Source organism: Podarcis filfolensis, assembly GCF_964270895.1.
Source record: "Podarcis filfolensis genome assembly, chromosome: 2".
Lineage (NCBI taxonomy): Eukaryota > Metazoa > Chordata > Lepidosauria > Squamata > Lacertidae > Podarcis > Podarcis filfolensis.
Genome location: NC_139605.1, coordinates 62487154 through 62506180, shown reverse-complemented (window position 1 = coordinate 62506180; position 19027 = coordinate 62487154). Strand labels below are relative to the sequence as shown.

General features: G+C 42.6%; 1 protein-coding gene across 1 annotated transcript in view; it reads left to right on the top strand.

Moving 5' to 3' along the window:
* Window positions 1-17884, top strand: part of CDX1 (caudal type homeobox 1) — a 31488-nt gene extending 13604 nt beyond the window's left edge. The window contains exons 2-3 of the mRNA XM_083594717.1: window positions 16104-16249; window positions 17609-17884. Of these exons, the coding sequence (XP_083450843.1) occupies window positions 16104-16249; window positions 17609-17812 (350 nt within the window). The 3' untranslated portion in view covers window positions 17813-17884. The remainder of the gene's footprint in view (window positions 1-16103; window positions 16250-17608) is intronic.
* The last annotated feature ends 1143 nt before the right edge of the window (window positions 17885-19027 follow it).

The window sequence follows — 19027 nt, the reverse complement described above, 5'->3', positions numbered from 1 at the left end:
CTTATTGAATACATCGCTACTGGGATATATCCTGAGAGCTGCTGGAAAATAACGTAGTGGTGTTATTAAATCTTGGAGAACCTGGGAGAAAAAGGGACCTTTAGATGATACGATTTAGTGTTCAAGATATCATGAATGAAATTATTAAAAGCGTCTAACACCCTGATCAACAGGACTTAGATCTATTGATTTTAGTGGAATTTATATCCACTTGTTTAGTTGGATGGGGATTTAGGTCATTTTGTTTGCTTATAACCAAGCACACAGTTCCAGCTTGTGATATTGAGCCTACCAATTATTTAAGCAGGAGCAATTTCATCTAAGCAAGCTCAAACACCTTTTGCTTGAAACTAAACAGATATATAGGCACACGTAGTTTATGCATCATTAGCAGCGTTAGGGATTGGGCCAGCTTTAATTTGCTTGTTTGTAGCATTTTAAGACCACGTACCGCTAAGAGGAACAGCACCTTTCACGATTAACAACAATCTAAGAGCATCAAACATAACTGCAACTTTATCAAAATATGAGAACACTTAATGAAATAAGAATAAAAATAGTTGATGCTGAATGTCAGCGTATTTTTGTACTATCCACTCAGCAACAATAATTCTAAAAAAACTCAGCGGCCAGGAAATGCCTTTTTAAATAAATAAATAAAAACCTCACTTGATGCCAAAAAGCAATGGGACAATGGCAGTACATGATCTTATTTTTAAGCAAGCTACCGTATTCTACACAAGCTACAGCTTCTGAACGTTCTTTAAAGACAGCATGTGTAGAGTGGGCCACAATAGTTTGCCAAGGTATAGGTGACTGGCCAAAAATTAGAATAGCAGCAAACTTTAGCACAAATCGCACAAACATGAGACTTCAAGAGTAACACTGCATCCGTAAACATTTTGAAACTGCAACCACTCCTCATTTTTTTTTACGCACACAGTAGAACTCACACCTAAACTATATGTAATGACGAAGATCATTAGTTTTTAAACAAATCACTAATAGTGATTTACAGGGGCGTAGTGTGGGGGGTACCAGGGGGCCGTGACCTTGGGAGCACAATATTTGAGGGGGCAAAAACCAAGCGCCCCCATGTAGGCACCCCCAGTGCAGCCCAGTCCAGCCCAGTGCTCCTCTCCACCCACAGACTGGCCTCCCCCCTGCCTAGAGATGGGAAGGCCTGGAATAAAACTGGAAAAATTGGGGTAAAAAACAGGGCTCCCCCCCATTTTTGTCAAAGCCGTTTTCCCCCAGAAAAATTGAAGAAGAAAAAATAGTTGGATATAGTTTGAATATTCCACACACTTTCCTTCCAATTTTTCCTGAAAAAAATGGCTTTGGGAAAAAACAGAAAATAACATGACCCCCCCATTTTTCCATTCCCCCCCAGGCCTTCCAGCACCCACACTTTAGAGCTCCCAGCCAACTGACACCAGGCAGGTGCTCTCACTGTACTCTTTCCAGCAACTGCTCAAAACATTTTCGTTAGAGCCAGCCCATCTGAACACGCTGCATATGATTTACTTCCTTTTAAACACTGCTGACTTTAATCATCTTTTGAATACTCTTAAATACCTGCTTTTAACTGTGTTTTATCAATCATTTTAATGTTCTGTTGTATATTTTTGTTTAGAAGCTCTCTTACCATCATGCGGCTTATAATATATAATAACAAATTCAATTTAAAACACACACACACACACACACACACACACACACACACACACACTCCTTTTCCTTTCAAACAGAGTTTGAGGTTTAGTGCAACATACTATTCAGTAACTGGATGTTGGTTCCTTCTGGGCCTGGCATGCAAAAAAATTGCCTTATGCTTTACCCCGGCTGTCCTCAAGTAGAGATGGGAAGGCCTGGGGGGACGGGGACGGGAAAATTGGGGGGAAAACAGTTTTTTCCCCGTTTTCCCCCAAAGCTGTTTTTTAGAAGTCCATGAGAAAAATGACAAAAGAGGAAGAGGAAGAAGAAATGGAAATGATAGCAGTAGTTCAGAAAATGAGATAGAATAAACTGCATGTATATGCTGTGTCTTCTGTTGTGTGTTTTTTAAAGCACTACTCAAAGGGTAGACCTTCTATGGAGCTTAAATATTGAGGCAGACCTTAATTTTATTTGCTGTTGGTGCTAAGGGGCAAATCTGATTATTATTTATGTTGATGGTTTCTTGATTTTTTTTGTTGCTTTTGATGGAAAGGGGGATGGTTACCTGTTTTATTGTAAGCATAATACTTTTATATAAACAGTGTTTCACACAAATTGTAAAACTACTCCACACTGAGTTTTTTTCCCATTTTTCCAAAAGTTCCCTTCCCCCCGGAAAAAAACGATTTCCCCCCATGGCTTCAAAATTTCCGGAAATTTTACATCTCTACCCCTGCCCAGGCAGGCAGGCGGCTCAGCGCAGCCCTGCTTTGCCCTGGTGGGGCTGGGGTCGCTCTGGCAGCATTCGTGTTGAGGGCTGGGCGGCTGCCTCTCCCCCCTGTGCATGCCCACAGGCCCTGGGCACTGACAACTGATCTACGCTGCTGGTGATTCATATTGAGACCGTGGGGCTAGAGAAAGGAGATACTCCAGAGGCACATTCCAGCAAAACAGTATTCAGTAACATTTTACTGAAATTAACTGGACTTGCCATTGCAACTAACTTGCTGGATTGTGTCTATAATGTTGTTTGGAATATTGTTTTATTTGGGCAACAAAACAAATGCCTATTATTATTATTAAAAGCTACAGTCATTGTTAAATGTTGCTCTTTTCCTCTGCAGAAGATGTTCACAACCTATGTGTGAAAGTCTTGCACTTCTTTGCAATTTTTCACAGACTTCCTTGTGATTTTATTTTCAACCCACCTTTGTAAATAAATAGTCTATGAATAGTTCATTGCCCATGTTTTATATGTGAGCTTTGAAACTCGCCCTTCATATAAGTAGTAATGTGGCATAATTTCCACTCTGGTGCAATACCTTTTTCAAAACAATGAGTCACAGTATTTTGTTGCTAGATATTCAAGCTTGGCTATTGTCATTTTGTCACAGTGGTTGCAATGGAAACGAGGATTTGAATGCAGTGACAAGTCGATGTTTCCAAGTTGCAGAAAAACAGTTGATTAGAATCTAAATAAACATTCTCAGAAATACTTCTGTTTCTGTTATGGGAAGGAGATTAAAATTCACTCAAATCCTAGGAGATGAGTGTGTTTCAGTCTGAAAATACTGCTGCAGATTTCACATTAGAGCCTTTGTGGAGTCTTTAGCAGAAAGGCTTTTCATCTCTGTGTGTAATTCCTATGTGTGAGTTCATTGTGGATTTTTCTGCATGATAAAACTTTTGGGGTTTGTTTTCAATATGGAACACATCACTGTCAAATACCTGAAACTGATAGCTTCTCTTCTCTATGCAGAGATACATATAGAGGCATGCTATATGTACACACAACCATGCACGTACACACACAAGTCTTTCTTAAATTATTAACCACAGCATGCTGCTGACCTCATATGAGATTTGTTGAGCAGCCAGTCCTTTGTCCAAGGTACATACAGTCCTTAAGGTATGGTTTCTTTGAAGATCCAGAGAATAGCAGCCTCCCTTTAAATATGCCTGTATATTTAACCGATACAGTGGACACTCAGGTTGTGAACGTGATCCGTGTGGGAGGCACGTTCACAACCCACAGCATTCGCAACCCGCAGCACTATGTCTGCGCACGTGCAGGTCGCGATTCTGCGCATGCGCAAAGCGTGATTTAGTGCTTCTGCGCATGCGCCGAAACCCAGAAGTAACCCATTCCAGTACTTCCGGGTTCAGCGCAGTGCGCAAACTGAAAATGCACAACCTGAAGCATCTGTAGCCCGAGTATTTCTAATGTGCATTGTACATTGAATGCACTAAAATTAAAGATCTGAATGGACATTAAGGGACTCCAGTGGTGGAAGATACATCTGCCAAAAATAAAAGCCCTAAAAGGATTTATACTGGAATAAAACCAGCTTTTAAATTGTAGGCAAGCAGATCTCATTCTCTTTTTACATATAATGTGTATATATCTCATGACTTGCATCATTATATTAACAGGAACAGTTCTGTTCTATAGCATTGCTTGATGCATATTTCCTTGGAAACAATAAGGCTTACTTTCAAGTAGGTGTGCAAAGGATTGCTGTTTTCATTCCACACTAGCACAGCAATCTACCTGCCCCCTGCCACCATCAGGAAGAACTTTTTGTCAGTAAGAGCGGTTCGACAGTGGAGCAGACTCCCTTGGGAGGTTGTGATTTCTCCTTCCTTGGAGGTTTTAAAGCAGAAGTTGGATGGTATGTATTATCTAGTTGAGATTTCTGCATTGCAGCGGGTTGGGCTAAATGACCCTCTGGGGTCCCTTCAAACTCCACAATCCTGTGATTCTATGATTCTGCCCTGGCCTTGTGCAGCAGAGATGGGGAGGGGGGGAGACTTCAGAGACTTATGATTGCAGCCTAGATCTATTACACAGAGTGAAAATGACAAAGGTGAAAACAGCTTAAAAGGCAGCAGCGCAAAACTAAAAAATTAGCGGATCATTTAAAGCAGCCTTCACCAACTTGGTGCCATTCAGATGTTTGGGACTGCAACACTGTGGCAGCTTGGGCTGATGGGAGCTGTAGCTCAGAACATCTGAATGGCACCACATTAGAGAAGACTATTCTAATGAATGGCAGAGAGGCAACCTGGTGGATCTTCACTGTGAAGTCGCTCCACAATTTTGATGTCACCTCCAACCTGAGCTGATGTATAGATCAGTGGCATAGCGTGGGTTGTCAGCATCCGGGGCAAGGCAAGTAATTTGCGCCCCCTAACCCGTGGATTTGCGCCCCCTAACCCTAACCCCCAGATGTTGCGCCCGGTGCGGCCGGCCCCCCCTGCACCCCCCACGCTACGCCACTGGTATAGATGACCATGAGAGCAGGACCTGTGAGACTGATCTTAAAAGCTGTGGGTCCACAAGGGAGTGGACAGTTTTGGAGATTATCTGGTCCCTAAGGTGTTTCTGTAGCTATGCAAGGGAAAGCTATTGTCCAGATTAGCTCTGGCTCCTAAAACAATCCAGCCTAATCTAGATGCTGGACACCTAGATATTCACCTGGTGAGTCAGCATCCACAAGCCTGAACTGAGATAAAACCAATTCCACTCCAAGACTGAGGGGGATGGGTAGAATCAAGGAGAGAACAGGAAAACAAGAACTCTGTGGTGGGGTGAAAGGCAGCTTGGGAGAGCGACATTTTGATCAGGAAAACGTCCTACTGAGAGAAGATTAAGCAGCCACCCCCGTTCCACCACAGCCACTACTGCAATCAAATTCAGAGCCCCTGAGACGGCATTAAAATAAAATTGAAGCTTGCTGAGAGACATGTATTTGCTACTTTATGCCTAGTTTGGTCCTATTATGGAATGCTGTGATGCCTAATCTTGTTTTTTTAAAAAAGAATCCCTTTACTCCACAACAACCATTTAGTAAATTATGGCGCTTTCCCCCCATACACTGCTTGCTGGATTAAATAGTGTTCTGTACTCAAACATTCTGCATTTTTCCGCCTCTGTGGTGAATAATCTGCACACGCACTCCTGTCTTCTTCTAGGTAACCAGGCACACGGAAGCAAGAGTTTTAGTTCCTGTTGTGGCACAGCTTAGAAAGTATGCCAACCTTGCTCATTATGCCAGGCAGCTTCACTGCTATTTTAGGTTTCACAGCTGAGAAGATGGCTGTTCCTGTGGGTTATGAAATAAGGGAGCACTTGTCCTGGTTGGAGAGGCGTTGTGTTTCGAAGGTACTTGCACAGGGAGCAGATGTGGCAGGCTTTTCACACAAAGTTGCTCAGGTAATTACTAATTATACTGCAAAGTCACAATCCACTTGTTTTAGGGCCCCACTGTTGAATATTCTGCTGAATGGCTAAGAATATTCTCTCAACTCCAAATGAAATCTATTTATTACTTCTTCCACACACCCCTCCTTTTTTGTTGCTGTATAACCTAACACTCACCTCAGAGCACAGTTTAACAAGAAAAGTATATTATCCACAGTGAGAATCTGTGCCTGCTTATTTGAGGCGACTTATTCCCAGGGAACTGTGTATAGGATTGCAATAATATAATGGGAATCACTGTATTTGTTTGGAGTCTGCTCTTTAAAATTATTTAGCATTTGGGATATTGTGGTTAGATAAACCCCTGGTACAGTGGCACCTCAGGTTAAGAACTTAATTTGTTCCAGAGGTCTGTTCTTAACCTGAAACTGTTCTTAACCTGAAGCACCACTTTAGCTTATGGGGCCTCCCGCTGCCGCCACACCGCCAGAGCACGATTTCCATTCTCATCCTGAAGCAAAGTTCTTAACCCGAGGTACTATTTCTGGGTTAGCGGAGTCTGTAACCTGAAGCGTATGTAACCCAAGGTACCACTGTATTTCCTTTCCCATCATCACTTGACTAAAAGAATAGTGGTCCCTATAAATTTCATCTCTTGTTTCTGACACACTTAGGGTGGTAGTCAGGTAGCTTTTACTCAGAATAGACCTGTTGGATTTAATGAACAGGTCTAAGTTAATTTCAGTGTGTCTGTTTCGAGAAAAACTTAGTTGAATACCAACCTCAGCTTGGAAAGGAACTTTCTCACTTGATGAGAAAATCTGTCTGAAACAAACTGTAAGCCACCCAAGCTGATGCATTAGTTTGGAGATGTTTTTGGTAAGTACATTTTAGCTTGTGTCTTTAAGAAAACGCAGCTTTTTGTCAGAGATTGTGAGCTTGCATGCACATGACATTGGCCTGCTTTGGATGACACACTAAGCCAAACGTAGGCTAAGCCAGACCTTAGCTTGGCCTAGAGCAGCCCAGCAGCAAAATGGACCAGGGAGGAGTAAAGCGGTTGTGATCTCCTCTTGGGAAGCTTGTACACTCACCCGATTTCATTAAGCTAAAGTTGTTTCGCATGTTGTGTGAACCAGGTAGTTGCTTCTCCAGTTACCCAGAACTGACAGAGATTTGGAAGTAAAATGATTCCTTATCAGCCTGACTCATCCCCATGCCACATGGATAACGATTCTTGAAACTGAGAGGAATTCCAAAATAGTTCTTGGGTATGGTGAGCACGTGCTGTTCCAAGAGAACAATGTCACGGGAACTTAGGCAACCCCTTGATAATGCCTAAAGCAACTCCTGGAATCCTACCACCTACATGTATTTATTTCATGTTGGTTGTATGCTGCTGCCATATTGGGAAGAGGTGCCATTGGTCTTAGATGTGCATTCCTTTTGTGGTCCCCCCTCCCCGAGTTGCTATTTGCTCAAAATCACAGATTCCTGAAATACTTTAACAAATCGCATTAATCTTCCCACTTTGGGCAAAATTTCACATTGGTTTTCTGTGTGAAAACTGCTATTTCAGAAGGCGCAAAACTGGTTCATGGAAAATCTTTACCCTCCGGCTCCTTTGTGCCCTTTTCCATGCCTGTTCTGATCCATTGATAGCTCATCTACTTCTGCTTAGAGTGACAGGGAAAGAACATGTCCGCCTTGCCCTCCCTTGTATTGCCATACTTTGCTGGAAGCTTCATTGCCCACCACTATTGAGCGGCATGACTTTTGCCCCAGTCTAGCAGTTCTGGTGATGCATCATGAATGATCAGGTAGGGACAGAGTGTAGATGTGGATAGGCATGCACACCTGGGTGGTAATCCAAATGGACATACCATTAAACACTATGCAGAATATTCACCTGAAAGTGGATGTTAGTAGTTTCAGTGGAATGTGCATCATTTGTACGTAAGCCAGGATGTGAATCTTCATCCACATTCTGAATCAACTGATCAATTTCATTTATGGTTTAAATAAACTCTTTTGTTATTTGGGAGTACATAAATATTGCAATAAGTACTACTGGAGTGGAGTGAGGGAGCAATGAGACGTCAGGGAACACATCGGCAACCTTGCAAACAGTTTTGCATTCTGTTGAAAACGTGTGCAAACCATTAACAAGCGGGTGTATTTAACCACAGTGAAAAAAGACCCTAATGTTTGGCTGAACACAGGTGTAAATCCATTTCTTTTTTACGTCCATGATCTATTCAGATATTGATATACTGTAATTGGTTTATACTCTGGTGTGCCGCTCCAGGCATTAACACAATCCTTTTGTTTTCTTTGGGGACAGCTTGCTAGCAGAGAGTAGATTAGGTTATGCAGATTAATTGGGATAAATCCTGGCCCCAGAATAGCAAATGATACAGAACAAATCCTTGGATCATGACTAAATTAGTACTTAGGTGTTGATTGTTTTAGGTAAAAAACCTGAATGTGTATCAGTGCGTCTATGCATGTGCATACACTCAAAGGTGATTCCTTTTATGGTTCGTGTAGCATATTAAAACAGTTCCCTTATCTAATGATAGCTAAGTTGAGCGCTATTAGGGTTACACATTAACAATAGTAACGATACCTTCCCTCCATACAGACATTAGCCTCCCCATGATCCCCATTTTGAACTTCTTGCCTCTGGCCTCATTAACAGGTTTATTTGGGCTGATCAAGGAGGTCATTTACCTCCCATAATTGTGACAAGATTGTGGATGGGGGCGGGAATTCAAAATAAGTTAGCCCTTCTTATCAGAAGATAGTCAGGTGGTGGCAATAAAGTTTTCAAATATTAAAATTGGACAATTGGGCTCAATTCCTACTATCAGGAAAAGTGGTTTAATGAATAAAGAATAGGAGTTAATTGGAAAGCAAAGATAGCAGGAGAGCTGCCTTTGAAGTTAGGGATTAGGGCTGGGTGATATCTGGTTTTCAACATCACAATATTTCACCAGCTAAACATCGCGATATTTCAATATATCACAATGTTTGAAATAAGGCTGAAACTATGTAGAGGTGAATGTGGTAATGCCCTGGCAACTGCTACTACTTACAGGTCTAACACTAAAACTGATAAATTTTTACGTACCTTTAACATATTGTTAAAACTGTTATGTTATAGTACTACTGTACTGATAATGTTTAAATTAGCACATTATCTCTAAAACTAAAGCTGTAGAAGTAATTCAGTACCATAGATATCAAAGGTAAGGTGAGAGAGTTTCCTAAAAAATTAATTACGTTACTAAACAAGAAAAAAGCCAATCACAATCACTGTCACAATTTTAGATATTCCAATATATTTCACTATTGAGTCTTAGCTGAATGTGTGCATCCCGCAACACCAGTTATTAGATTGTTAATTTTCTTTTCTAAACCAGGCCAAAATAGAAAGAAAGGAATGAATACATTTTAATAGAACAAAACATTGCCAAAGAGGAATGTGCATTTCTTTTATAAACCAGGCCAAACCAGAAAGAATGGATAAAATTTTACAGAATAAAAAATGATTAAACATATATATATTTTTGCAGGGAAAAATATTTTTGCACAGTGCTTTAAAAATATTTACAAATATATGAAAGCAAAATACCAAACTATAGCAACTAGTGGTTAAAAACAACAAACAAACAAACAGAATAGTTTTAAAGACACCCAAAGTTTGACGTTCTGCTCAAATCAGTAAAACTCAAATCCTATTCAAATATGAATTTTCTGACAAAATTGCTTCCAGCTAGATTTTAGGAGTGGGTCTTACCACTTTCTCATCAGAGGAAGAAGGAAGTGCCGAAATGGGGACGGTCTGCATTCAGATAAACAATATATTTGCGACAACTGCATGTAAAAATGTTGTTATTTTTTTCCACTGCAGATTATATTTTGTTTAAAAAAGGTGTGTGGGGGGGGAAGTATTCTAGGCTCACACTCTTCAGTCAACCTTAGAAGGGATGTGAATGCGTATGTATAATGGGGCATGGCTTTGCTGAGGCTAGCAAACTGTTCTGGTAACGCCTATATTTACTGTCCATATTACCAGCAGAACATCCTCTTAATGGGCAACTGAGCATGGTGGAAACAAGGGTGGGAGGGATAAATTGATGTATGGATGATACATACGGTATTTTTCCGTGTATAAGACAATGTTTTGTACGATTGGTGGGTGTGCGATTGTTGGCAACCCGCCCTTCCAAAAAGCTCAACAATTCCAGACAATCTCCCCCCATTTCCTTAATACGGGGTCCCCAAAAATACAGTAAATAAAATCTGGCATGAAATGCAGTATTACCATGCAGTGGAATGTTGGATTGACATTTCAGAAAATTGTAAGTCATGCTGTTTAACATGTACATGAAACTGCTTGATGGGGTTACACTCCCTCTGAAGGAGCAGGTACATAGCTTGGGGCTCAGGTGGCCTCAGTGGTGTAGAGTACCTTCCATCAGCTGCAACTGATGGCCCAGTTGCACCCCTGTATGGACAGGGATAACCTAATTTTTGTCATCTATGCTCTGGTAACCTCTAGGTTAGATTACTGAAACACATTATGCTTACGGCTGCTCACTAGGGCAAGATGGTTTCAAATTTCACTGATCCTGGCCAGACTGCACTGGCTAACAGTTAGTTTCCAGGCCCATTTCAAAGTACTATAAAGCCTTAAAAGGCTCAGGACTTCTCTCCGTATGAGCCTACCTGGACCCTAAGATCATCCTCTGAGGCCCTTCTTCTTGTGTCTCCTGCATGAGAGGTCCAGAGGGTGGCAACACAAGAACAGGCCTCCCCATTTGCAGAATGCTCTCTCCAAGGTGGCTTGCCTGGTACTGTTATTACATCTCTTTAGACACCAGGTGAGATCATTACTCTATAATCAGGCCTTTGGCTGATTAACATTCTATGGCCTTTAAATGAGTTTGTCGGGGGAGGGGAGTTATTGGTTTTGTTTTTGTTTTCATTGTGCATTTTGTGTTCTCATTTTGTATTTTTATGTTGTGAACTGCCCTGTGATCTTTTGCTGAAGGGCAGTATACTACTACTACTACTACCATTACTACTAAATAACAGGTTTTCAGAAGCCCATCATTTCTGTCTTTCTCTTTGATAATCATTTCAAATGACACAGGCAACTCCCTATTTACGCAGGGGTTACGTCGTTTTTGCCATATTCGCACTCTTTGGGGAACTGTTTTTGCCTCTTTAGGTGCCATTTCTGGGTTTGCGGCAATGTGGGCAGTCACACATGACTTGATTGTGTGTAAATGGGGAGTTGCCTGTTGAAGCAAGTACACAGAAACCTATCACATGAAATGATTTAGGTATAGTTGTCTTTTGTATCCAAACTACCAATCTTCCATGCTTTCTGGTCAGCACACATTCCACTAATACAGGGGAATTCCCACTTATGTGGGGGGGTTCTGTTCCCAGCTACCATGCGCATCAGCGGGATGTTCTTAAGTCCCTTCCCCCCCCCCTGCCCCCTTTCAGTGCTGAAAATAGTGTGTGTGTCAGCAGTTGCATGTGTGCTGATCGTGCACGAGTGGGAAATGCCTGTATGTCAGAATTTGCAAATTGTAGCTGATACATTTTACATTTTCCCTTTTTTCCTAATAGCCCTCTCCCCACAAACCCATCTGATAACTTGGAACTGATATAGTAATTGTGTTCACTCTCCACTCAGTCATTAGTTTTTTTCTTCTGTTTATGAATCATCCGCATTTCTGTGCTCTACACATATTTGCTAATTATTGACATGGATGAGTAATGCAGCTAAGCCAGGGGTTGCCAACCTTTTAGGGGCCACAGGCACATTTTGAATGTTGAAAGTGCCATGGGCACCACCCCCTGTGGTTATTCCTCCCCCTCCCAACCAGACAGAAAGCAGATCTGTGTAAGCATGTGCATATTCTTTGCTTTTGTAAGTGGTCTGAGTAAAAGTCAGGTGCAGTAGAATTAAAATGGATCCTCTTGAACTTGCCGAATGTTTGACATGGTTTAATGGTGGTTTTCAGGGGATCCCTTGAAAAATTAGAGTAAATAAGGATCCGTGTCTCAGATCCATGTTTTTGTGTCATGGCAGTGCTGGAAAACAGTGGATCTGTAGGGGGTTTCCAATGGATACAAAAGTGATCCATGATTTGATGGTGGCTTGGGATATGTGTGAACCCATGAAAATTATGAAATTTCAAGAGGATCAATTTTACTGCTTCCTGTTAAGCTGTCTAGGAGCCAATCTGAGCCTCGGAAAGCACATAGAACTGAAAGAAGTGGCGAAGAGTGCCACTCTTTCAACTTCCTCCTTCAGTGATATGTAGTTTTTAGGAGGGTGAGGGAAGATAACCACTCTGGCTACTTAATAAAGATAGTGCAGTGACACGGCGGAGGGGATTAAGAGCTTTCACAGGCATCAGGGGAAGTCCTCCAAAGTGTTGTTGTGCCCATGGGCACCATGTTGGCAACCCAGAATGAAATAATATATAAGCTGTATTGTTTGTGGACTCCTCTTTAATACTCCCCTGCTTCCTTCTAGTTCCTTTGAGTGACAGAATATTCAGATTATTTGACACTACTTAACAGCCTGATCCTATGCAAAGTTAGACATGCCTAAACCCACTGATTTTTTATATGCATGGGATGGACTGTTAATCCTATTTGGCTGGCTGATAAAATAGATTAGAAAAAATGAGTTATCAAGTATGAGTAATTAACGACAAAACAAGCACGCAGACCTTGTGTTTCTCCAGTTAATTGGGGGCTGGGATGGGGAGGTAAAAATCCTATTTAAATTCATGAAATGTTTGAAATTGAAAGACAAAGTCATGAAGAGCGTTGTAAATGTTCTAGTAAGATGCCCATCAAATGGGCCAGAGGAGGGAACATATTTCAGAAAGTGGTGATATAGATGGACTGTAGCTGAGTGTGTTGGCGGGTTGTGAGTCAACCTCCACTAAGTTTTCCCATTCTTAGGTGGGTTTTGGACACCTTTCTTTTCCTCTGCATCTTTTTCCTCCAGGCTTGCCCTCCTATATTGTAGCAGGGCTCCTGTGCCTTTAAAATGCTGCATGTCCAGCACAAAAGTAACAGCTGCTGCTGCTACCCTCATCTATACACTCTTTTTCTTCTATGTAAAGCTGGTGTTGTAGGAAAAGAGCAGAGGGTGAACTTATAGTAGGAATGGGAGAGCATAAGATTGTGGGTCCCAAATATCAATCAGGTTGCTTGACTGTTTAAGTTACATCCCATTTGGATTACTGCACTGTGCTCTATATGGGGCTGGGGGGCTGCCTTTGAAAAGTGATCAGAAACTTCAACCAGCTCAAAAAGCTGCAGCAAGATTGCTGGCTGGGGCTGGCTATAGGGAGCATATGATTTCCTTGCAAGAACAGCTTCACTGGGAGGGAATGCGAAGGTGCTTGCACTCTCTAAGACAGAGGCACCGATGCAGGAATAAGATGGAGGGCTGGTCGCGCGTGCGCAACGTCATGACGGCGGTGTCACGCATGACGTCACAATGTTGTTTGCGATGCCTGGATGGGCGCTGTTGCGTGCAACATCCAGACATCACGCAGCATCTCTCCCAGGAGAGACACATGGCTCGGGCACGCTGCAGGCCCTGCGGTAAGTCCCACCCCCTGGGTGAGTGGTACCCAGTGCGCCCCCCCCAGCTACGCCTCTGGGGAATCCCCTAGGGCCTGTTGTGAATCATGGAGGCCAGTGTAATCAGTACTTGTTTCAGCAGTGGGCACACAGCAAAATGGCATTCATGCAGGCATCACGAGAAATACTTGTGTGGAGAGGCACATCGTGGAAAGCCAGTGAGAGCCAATGTGGTACAGTAGTTCTCGGACAGTGCATTGTCCCTCCCATACTGCTCACTTGACTGTCTGGATTAGTATGTAAATAAAATGCTGTAATAACTTTTGAGAGCCAGTGTGGTGTAGTGGTTAAGAGCGGTAGACTCGTAATCTGGTGAACCGGGTTCGCTTCCTCGCTCCTCCACATGCAGCTGCTGGGTGACCTTGGGCTAGTCACACTTCTCTGAAGTCTCTCAGTCTCACTCACCTCACAGAGTGTTTGTTGTGGGAGAGGAAGGGAAAGGATATTGTTAGCTGCTTTGAGACTCCTTAAGGGGAGTGAAAGGCGGGATATCAAGTCCAAACTCCTCCTCCTCCTCCTCTTCTTCTTCTTCTTCTTCTTCTTCTTTTGAACTGAAGTCAATGCTTCCTATTTATACTCAGAACAGAATTTGGCCTACTTTTGCTAATATACTTCAGCAGCGCCAGGGCCAAAATCTGGTGCTCGACATTTGGTGAGCAGCTGGAGATAAGCAATTGCAATTGCCAGGCAGAATTCTCACCGACAACTGATGTTGATCCCAGGCATTAAAATTAATGAGCAAATGCTCTGGATTTCTCACCCGCTGGGTGCTGGTTTCAATGCCAATCTTATTGGCAAAAGTTAAGGAAAAGACAGCTAACAGACATCTGCTCTTCTCTGGACTGGTTCCTGTTCAGTGGACTGAGATTCCTATTCAAAAGGATGTTGATATCTTAAATGGTCCTGCCTGACATTTTGGACAGAATTTATTTATTTGCTGTTGAGAGTCAAATGGTCATACGGTACTCATGCACTGTGTCACCATAGAGCCCACAAACCCCATAGTTCCCTCATGGGGCTTCCAAGCCTCTGGAATAATGCAGAGGTGTAGAAAGTTAATTGTGAGGACTGCTGCAAGATTACACAGCCTCATTTCCATTTTTGTTCCCTACTCCACTGTGCACAAGAGCTCCATTGTACATGACTCATAATTAGTCTGCAGGGGTCCAAGCTGGATAACTGATGTGAATGTCAGGCTGCCCACAGAGAACTCTGCTCAGTTCATTTCTGGTGGATTTAAATTAAATTCGTCTTGAATGCTAACAAATTGAACAGGGTGCTTGAGAGAACCTGCAGTGGTTAATTAAATATATGAATTGTTTCTATTCTTGAAATTACTGCCTCTTCTTTTAGGAGTGAATGTTGATCCTTATGCAACCTACCTGGCACCATCCATGCACAAAAGGGGAAGTACCAGCAGATCTACAGAAATAAATAAGAAAGGGGGGGACCCTAAGAGGGTGGGAACCGTAAAGCAGCCCAGTGAGAGCAAAATATGCACAGTGGCCACAACAATTGCTGACTGACAGCTGCAGGAGAGAGATGGAGGAAAGCAGAAAAATGAGTGAGAGGGAGAATTGGATGGAATATCGTGGATGAGAACAATGGCTGGACTGGAACCCTAAACAGGAGCACTGCACATGGCTACGTTTTGTTACCAGTTCCACTTGTACAGCTGTTTTATTACTCACAAGGGTTTCTAGATGGCAACAACACAAAACACACACAGGGTGGCACACACATTTTGTGTTGTCTTAAATAATGTACAAGCTAGCCTGATTTGTGCAAATTCCACAATATGTAATCCCTTCTCAGGGGTTTGCCCTCTGTTTGCATTTGTCTCTTGAGGAATGGACACTTGCCGCCATTACAGGGAAGGAAAGGACGCGTACGATGTGGAAATGTCTCTTAGTGCACTCCTTATAGACAGAGGTTTCTTTGTAAAAGTGAATTGGGGCACAGAAACAACATGACTTCCAATGCCAATGGCAATTGCTAGGTCACACCTCAACTACGTGAACATCAAGTAAGAGCAAAACAGGGAACATCAAGGGAGCGACTGCAGCTGCTAAGAACGTGCTGCTGTTAAATGGGAGGCCTGAATACCTCTGAAGAATGGAACACTAGGATGAAGAAATGTCAACACTTGCAATCAGAGAAAGCTGCATGGTGTACCACTGAAGAACTGGAACTGATATGTATCTTAACACTTGGCCAAAGTACAAAAAAGCGTACATTTAAGAATACACTTCCTGTAACTTTAAGAAAAATCTATAGCTAGAAGTTTTAAAAGGCACAACATGAAATACGAATTTTAACTCAGAGAAACATTCCACCTCCACTACCGCTCCTGCCATCTTCCACCAGATTACCACTTTGCCATTCCCCACCTCTCCTGTCCTCCTCCTCCTTTTCCCATTGCTGCTTTCTTCAATGTTGTTGTTTAAATTAAATTAATGTACTTCCCTTCATCAGACGACCACAAGGCGGTTATGGCAATACATTTTCCACATCCCTTCTGCTAATTCAGTGTCTTACTGTTTATTAGGGAAGACCAGAACGAAAGACAAGTATCGTGTTGTCTACACAGACCACCAGCGCTTGGAACTAGAGAAGGAATTCCACTACAGCCACTACATCACCATCCGGCGGAAAGCAGAACTGGCAGCAACGCTGGGACTCACTGAGCGGCAGGTTGGTACAGAAGGGTCTTGCACAGGAGTGGGGGGTCCTGTTGGACTCCCAACTCCAATCAGCCCCAGCTAGCATCACCAATGTTCAGCAGTGCGGGAATTGGGAATCCAGCAACAACTGGAGGACCACAAGTTCCTCGCCCCTCATGCAGCAGGATCACAAACCATCACAAAATGTAAAGCATTACAATGAGCATCTCAGGCACAGATGCCAGTGCAAATGTTGAGGATAAAGACTGCAATCTTATACACACTTACCTTGAAATTGACCCCACTGGATACAGTGGCTTATGTTTGTGTAAATACATATAGGATCAGGCTGTGAACGTGCTTCATGGTTGGTTATCCTCTGTCTTGCTTGGCAGGTATCAAATGTAGGCTAGATACCTACATAACTGTTTTTTAGTTAGGTGGTCCAGGTTGGTGGGTAGTGATGGGCCAAGGAAAAAGTGGTCAGATGATGAGCCCTTTATAGCACTGGCATCATTCACCTGCCTCAGTGTAGGTCCCACTTTCCTCCTCACTGTTTGACTATGACTGAATAGTTCTCAGCAAGAAACCTTAATGCTCAGCTATTACTATGTGGAACATAAAAATGACACGGAAGATTGGAGTCCCCAGAAAGGTATCTGATTGCAGACTATTAGGGGCATTAGAAAACAGCAACAACATCCTAAATGAATTCTTACAGTTATGTATCCATTTTGCCTCTGCTCTGAATCATGCCATGCTCTTCCTCCTCCCAATTCCTTTTCATCTCTGCCTTTCCTTGGCCACTATATATTCTTTTACTTTGCCTGTCCCCTCATTCGTCTTCGTACTGTAACTTGAACCATCTCATACCTACAGTACATACACACATCATTTTATTAGTATGCCACTTTCCATAGTTCAAGCCATGCTCAAGGCAGCTGACACCACGAAAGAAATCACGTAGTTACAAACATAACAAAAGTAGTCATAAGCAATAAATAAAAATAAATAAAATACCAAAAAGGACACAACCAAATTGAACAATTTCAACATAAGTCATAATGCATTTAAAAATATAGTATCAATAACACTAATAACACTTAATACTAATAAAGATTAGTATCAATAACAGCACACACACCTGAACAAAACCCCCTATGCACAGCCCAAGAGTCTTTTCAGCAGCCTCAACTTTTGTAGATGGAGTCAGTCAGGGCTCCGCTGTCCCAGTCCAGGTGAAAAAGGCTGACAAGACAGGGAGCAGGTCTTCCTGGACTCACAGTGAAGATGGTCTTGTCCTGTGCATCCATCTCAATCCTCTTTCTCTCCCATTTTCCTCCTTTATATTCTGTATGGCCTTTACCACCTTCTGCGTTTGTCTCTGCAGGTGAAAATCTGGTTCCAGAACCGCAGAGCAAAGGAGAGGAAGGTGAACAAGAAGAAGATGCAGCAGCAGACCCAGCCTGCCAGCACAACCACACCGACTCCTCCAGCAGTTGGCACCCCTGGTCCCATTGGAGGCATCTGCAGCAGCACTACCAACCTGGTTTCCTCATCACCAATGACTATCAAGGAAGAATTTATGCCTTAAACCCAGCCCTTCCAGTTGAACTGCATATAAACCAAAACAGCAATACAGTGGTACCTCTAGTTAAGAACTTAATTCGTTCTGGAGGTCCGTTCTTAACCTGAAACTGTTCTTAACCTGAGGTACCACTTTAGCTAATGGGGCTTCCCGCTGCCGCCGTGCGATTTCTGAACTCATCCTGAAGCAAAGTTCCTAACCCGAAGTACTATTTCTGGGTTAGCGGAGTCTGTAACTGAAGCGTCTGTAACCTGAAGCGTCTGTAACCCGAGGATTAACCACAAGAATCGGCACTAGCTGGCATACTCTAGAAACTTACGCAGAGGCAATGCTATCACTGCTGAACCAATGAAGCCATTTCCTCTTAGACCCACTGGGTTATTTTCTATGATACCACTGCTGGGGAGAATCATGGACTTATTCCTAGGAATAGAAGAAATAGGCTCATTATCTTTTCTGTACTTTTCTTTGGGAAGGACTTGCTCCTGTTGCAAAATATTTAAAGAGAAAAGAAAATGCAAGCATGGATGCTTTGGGGTTGGGGGGCAGAAACAGAGAACCAGGGTACTTAGGAAGTGTTTCAGGAGCATTTGCCAGTATCTGGCATCTGACCACAACCAGGCCTTGATATCTTGGCCAGAGGGACTGAGCTTGTCAGGTCAGCTATCCAAAGCCAACTCCAAGCCATCAGAGAAGCCCATCCACACTAGGCAATGGAGGTCAGGAGGCCAGTGCCACACACCTGAGTTACAGTTGATATTTGTAGCACTAGGAGCAAAAGTCATTTAAAAAGCAAATAAATAGGGGCCAAGTACGCAAGAGCAAAAAAAAAAAAATTGAGATTAAATGCTGACACGTACAAAACAATGAAAGAACCTTAAATGAGGTAATAAGGTATAAGGGAAAGGAAGCAAAGGGTTGGCTTCTGCACAGCACTGTCTCTTACTACATCAAAGATTGAATGCTAAGAATGTCCTTTGGTTGAGTTTTTTGTTTTTTGTTTTTAAGTTTTATGTGCCTGCACAGATTTGTATATTTTGTCCAGTGCTGACCTTGGTTCAGTTCCTGGTAGGTGGAGTGGCAGAATTCAAGACAACAGCCTAGCAGCTTTCTGACTCAGGTTTGTCCAGTTTCCTCCTACCACTTCCTTACGTGATGTTTGAGCTGTTGAGGAACATGTCTTTGAATGGATTGCCAGGGCTTTGCATTTGTTGTTGTCTG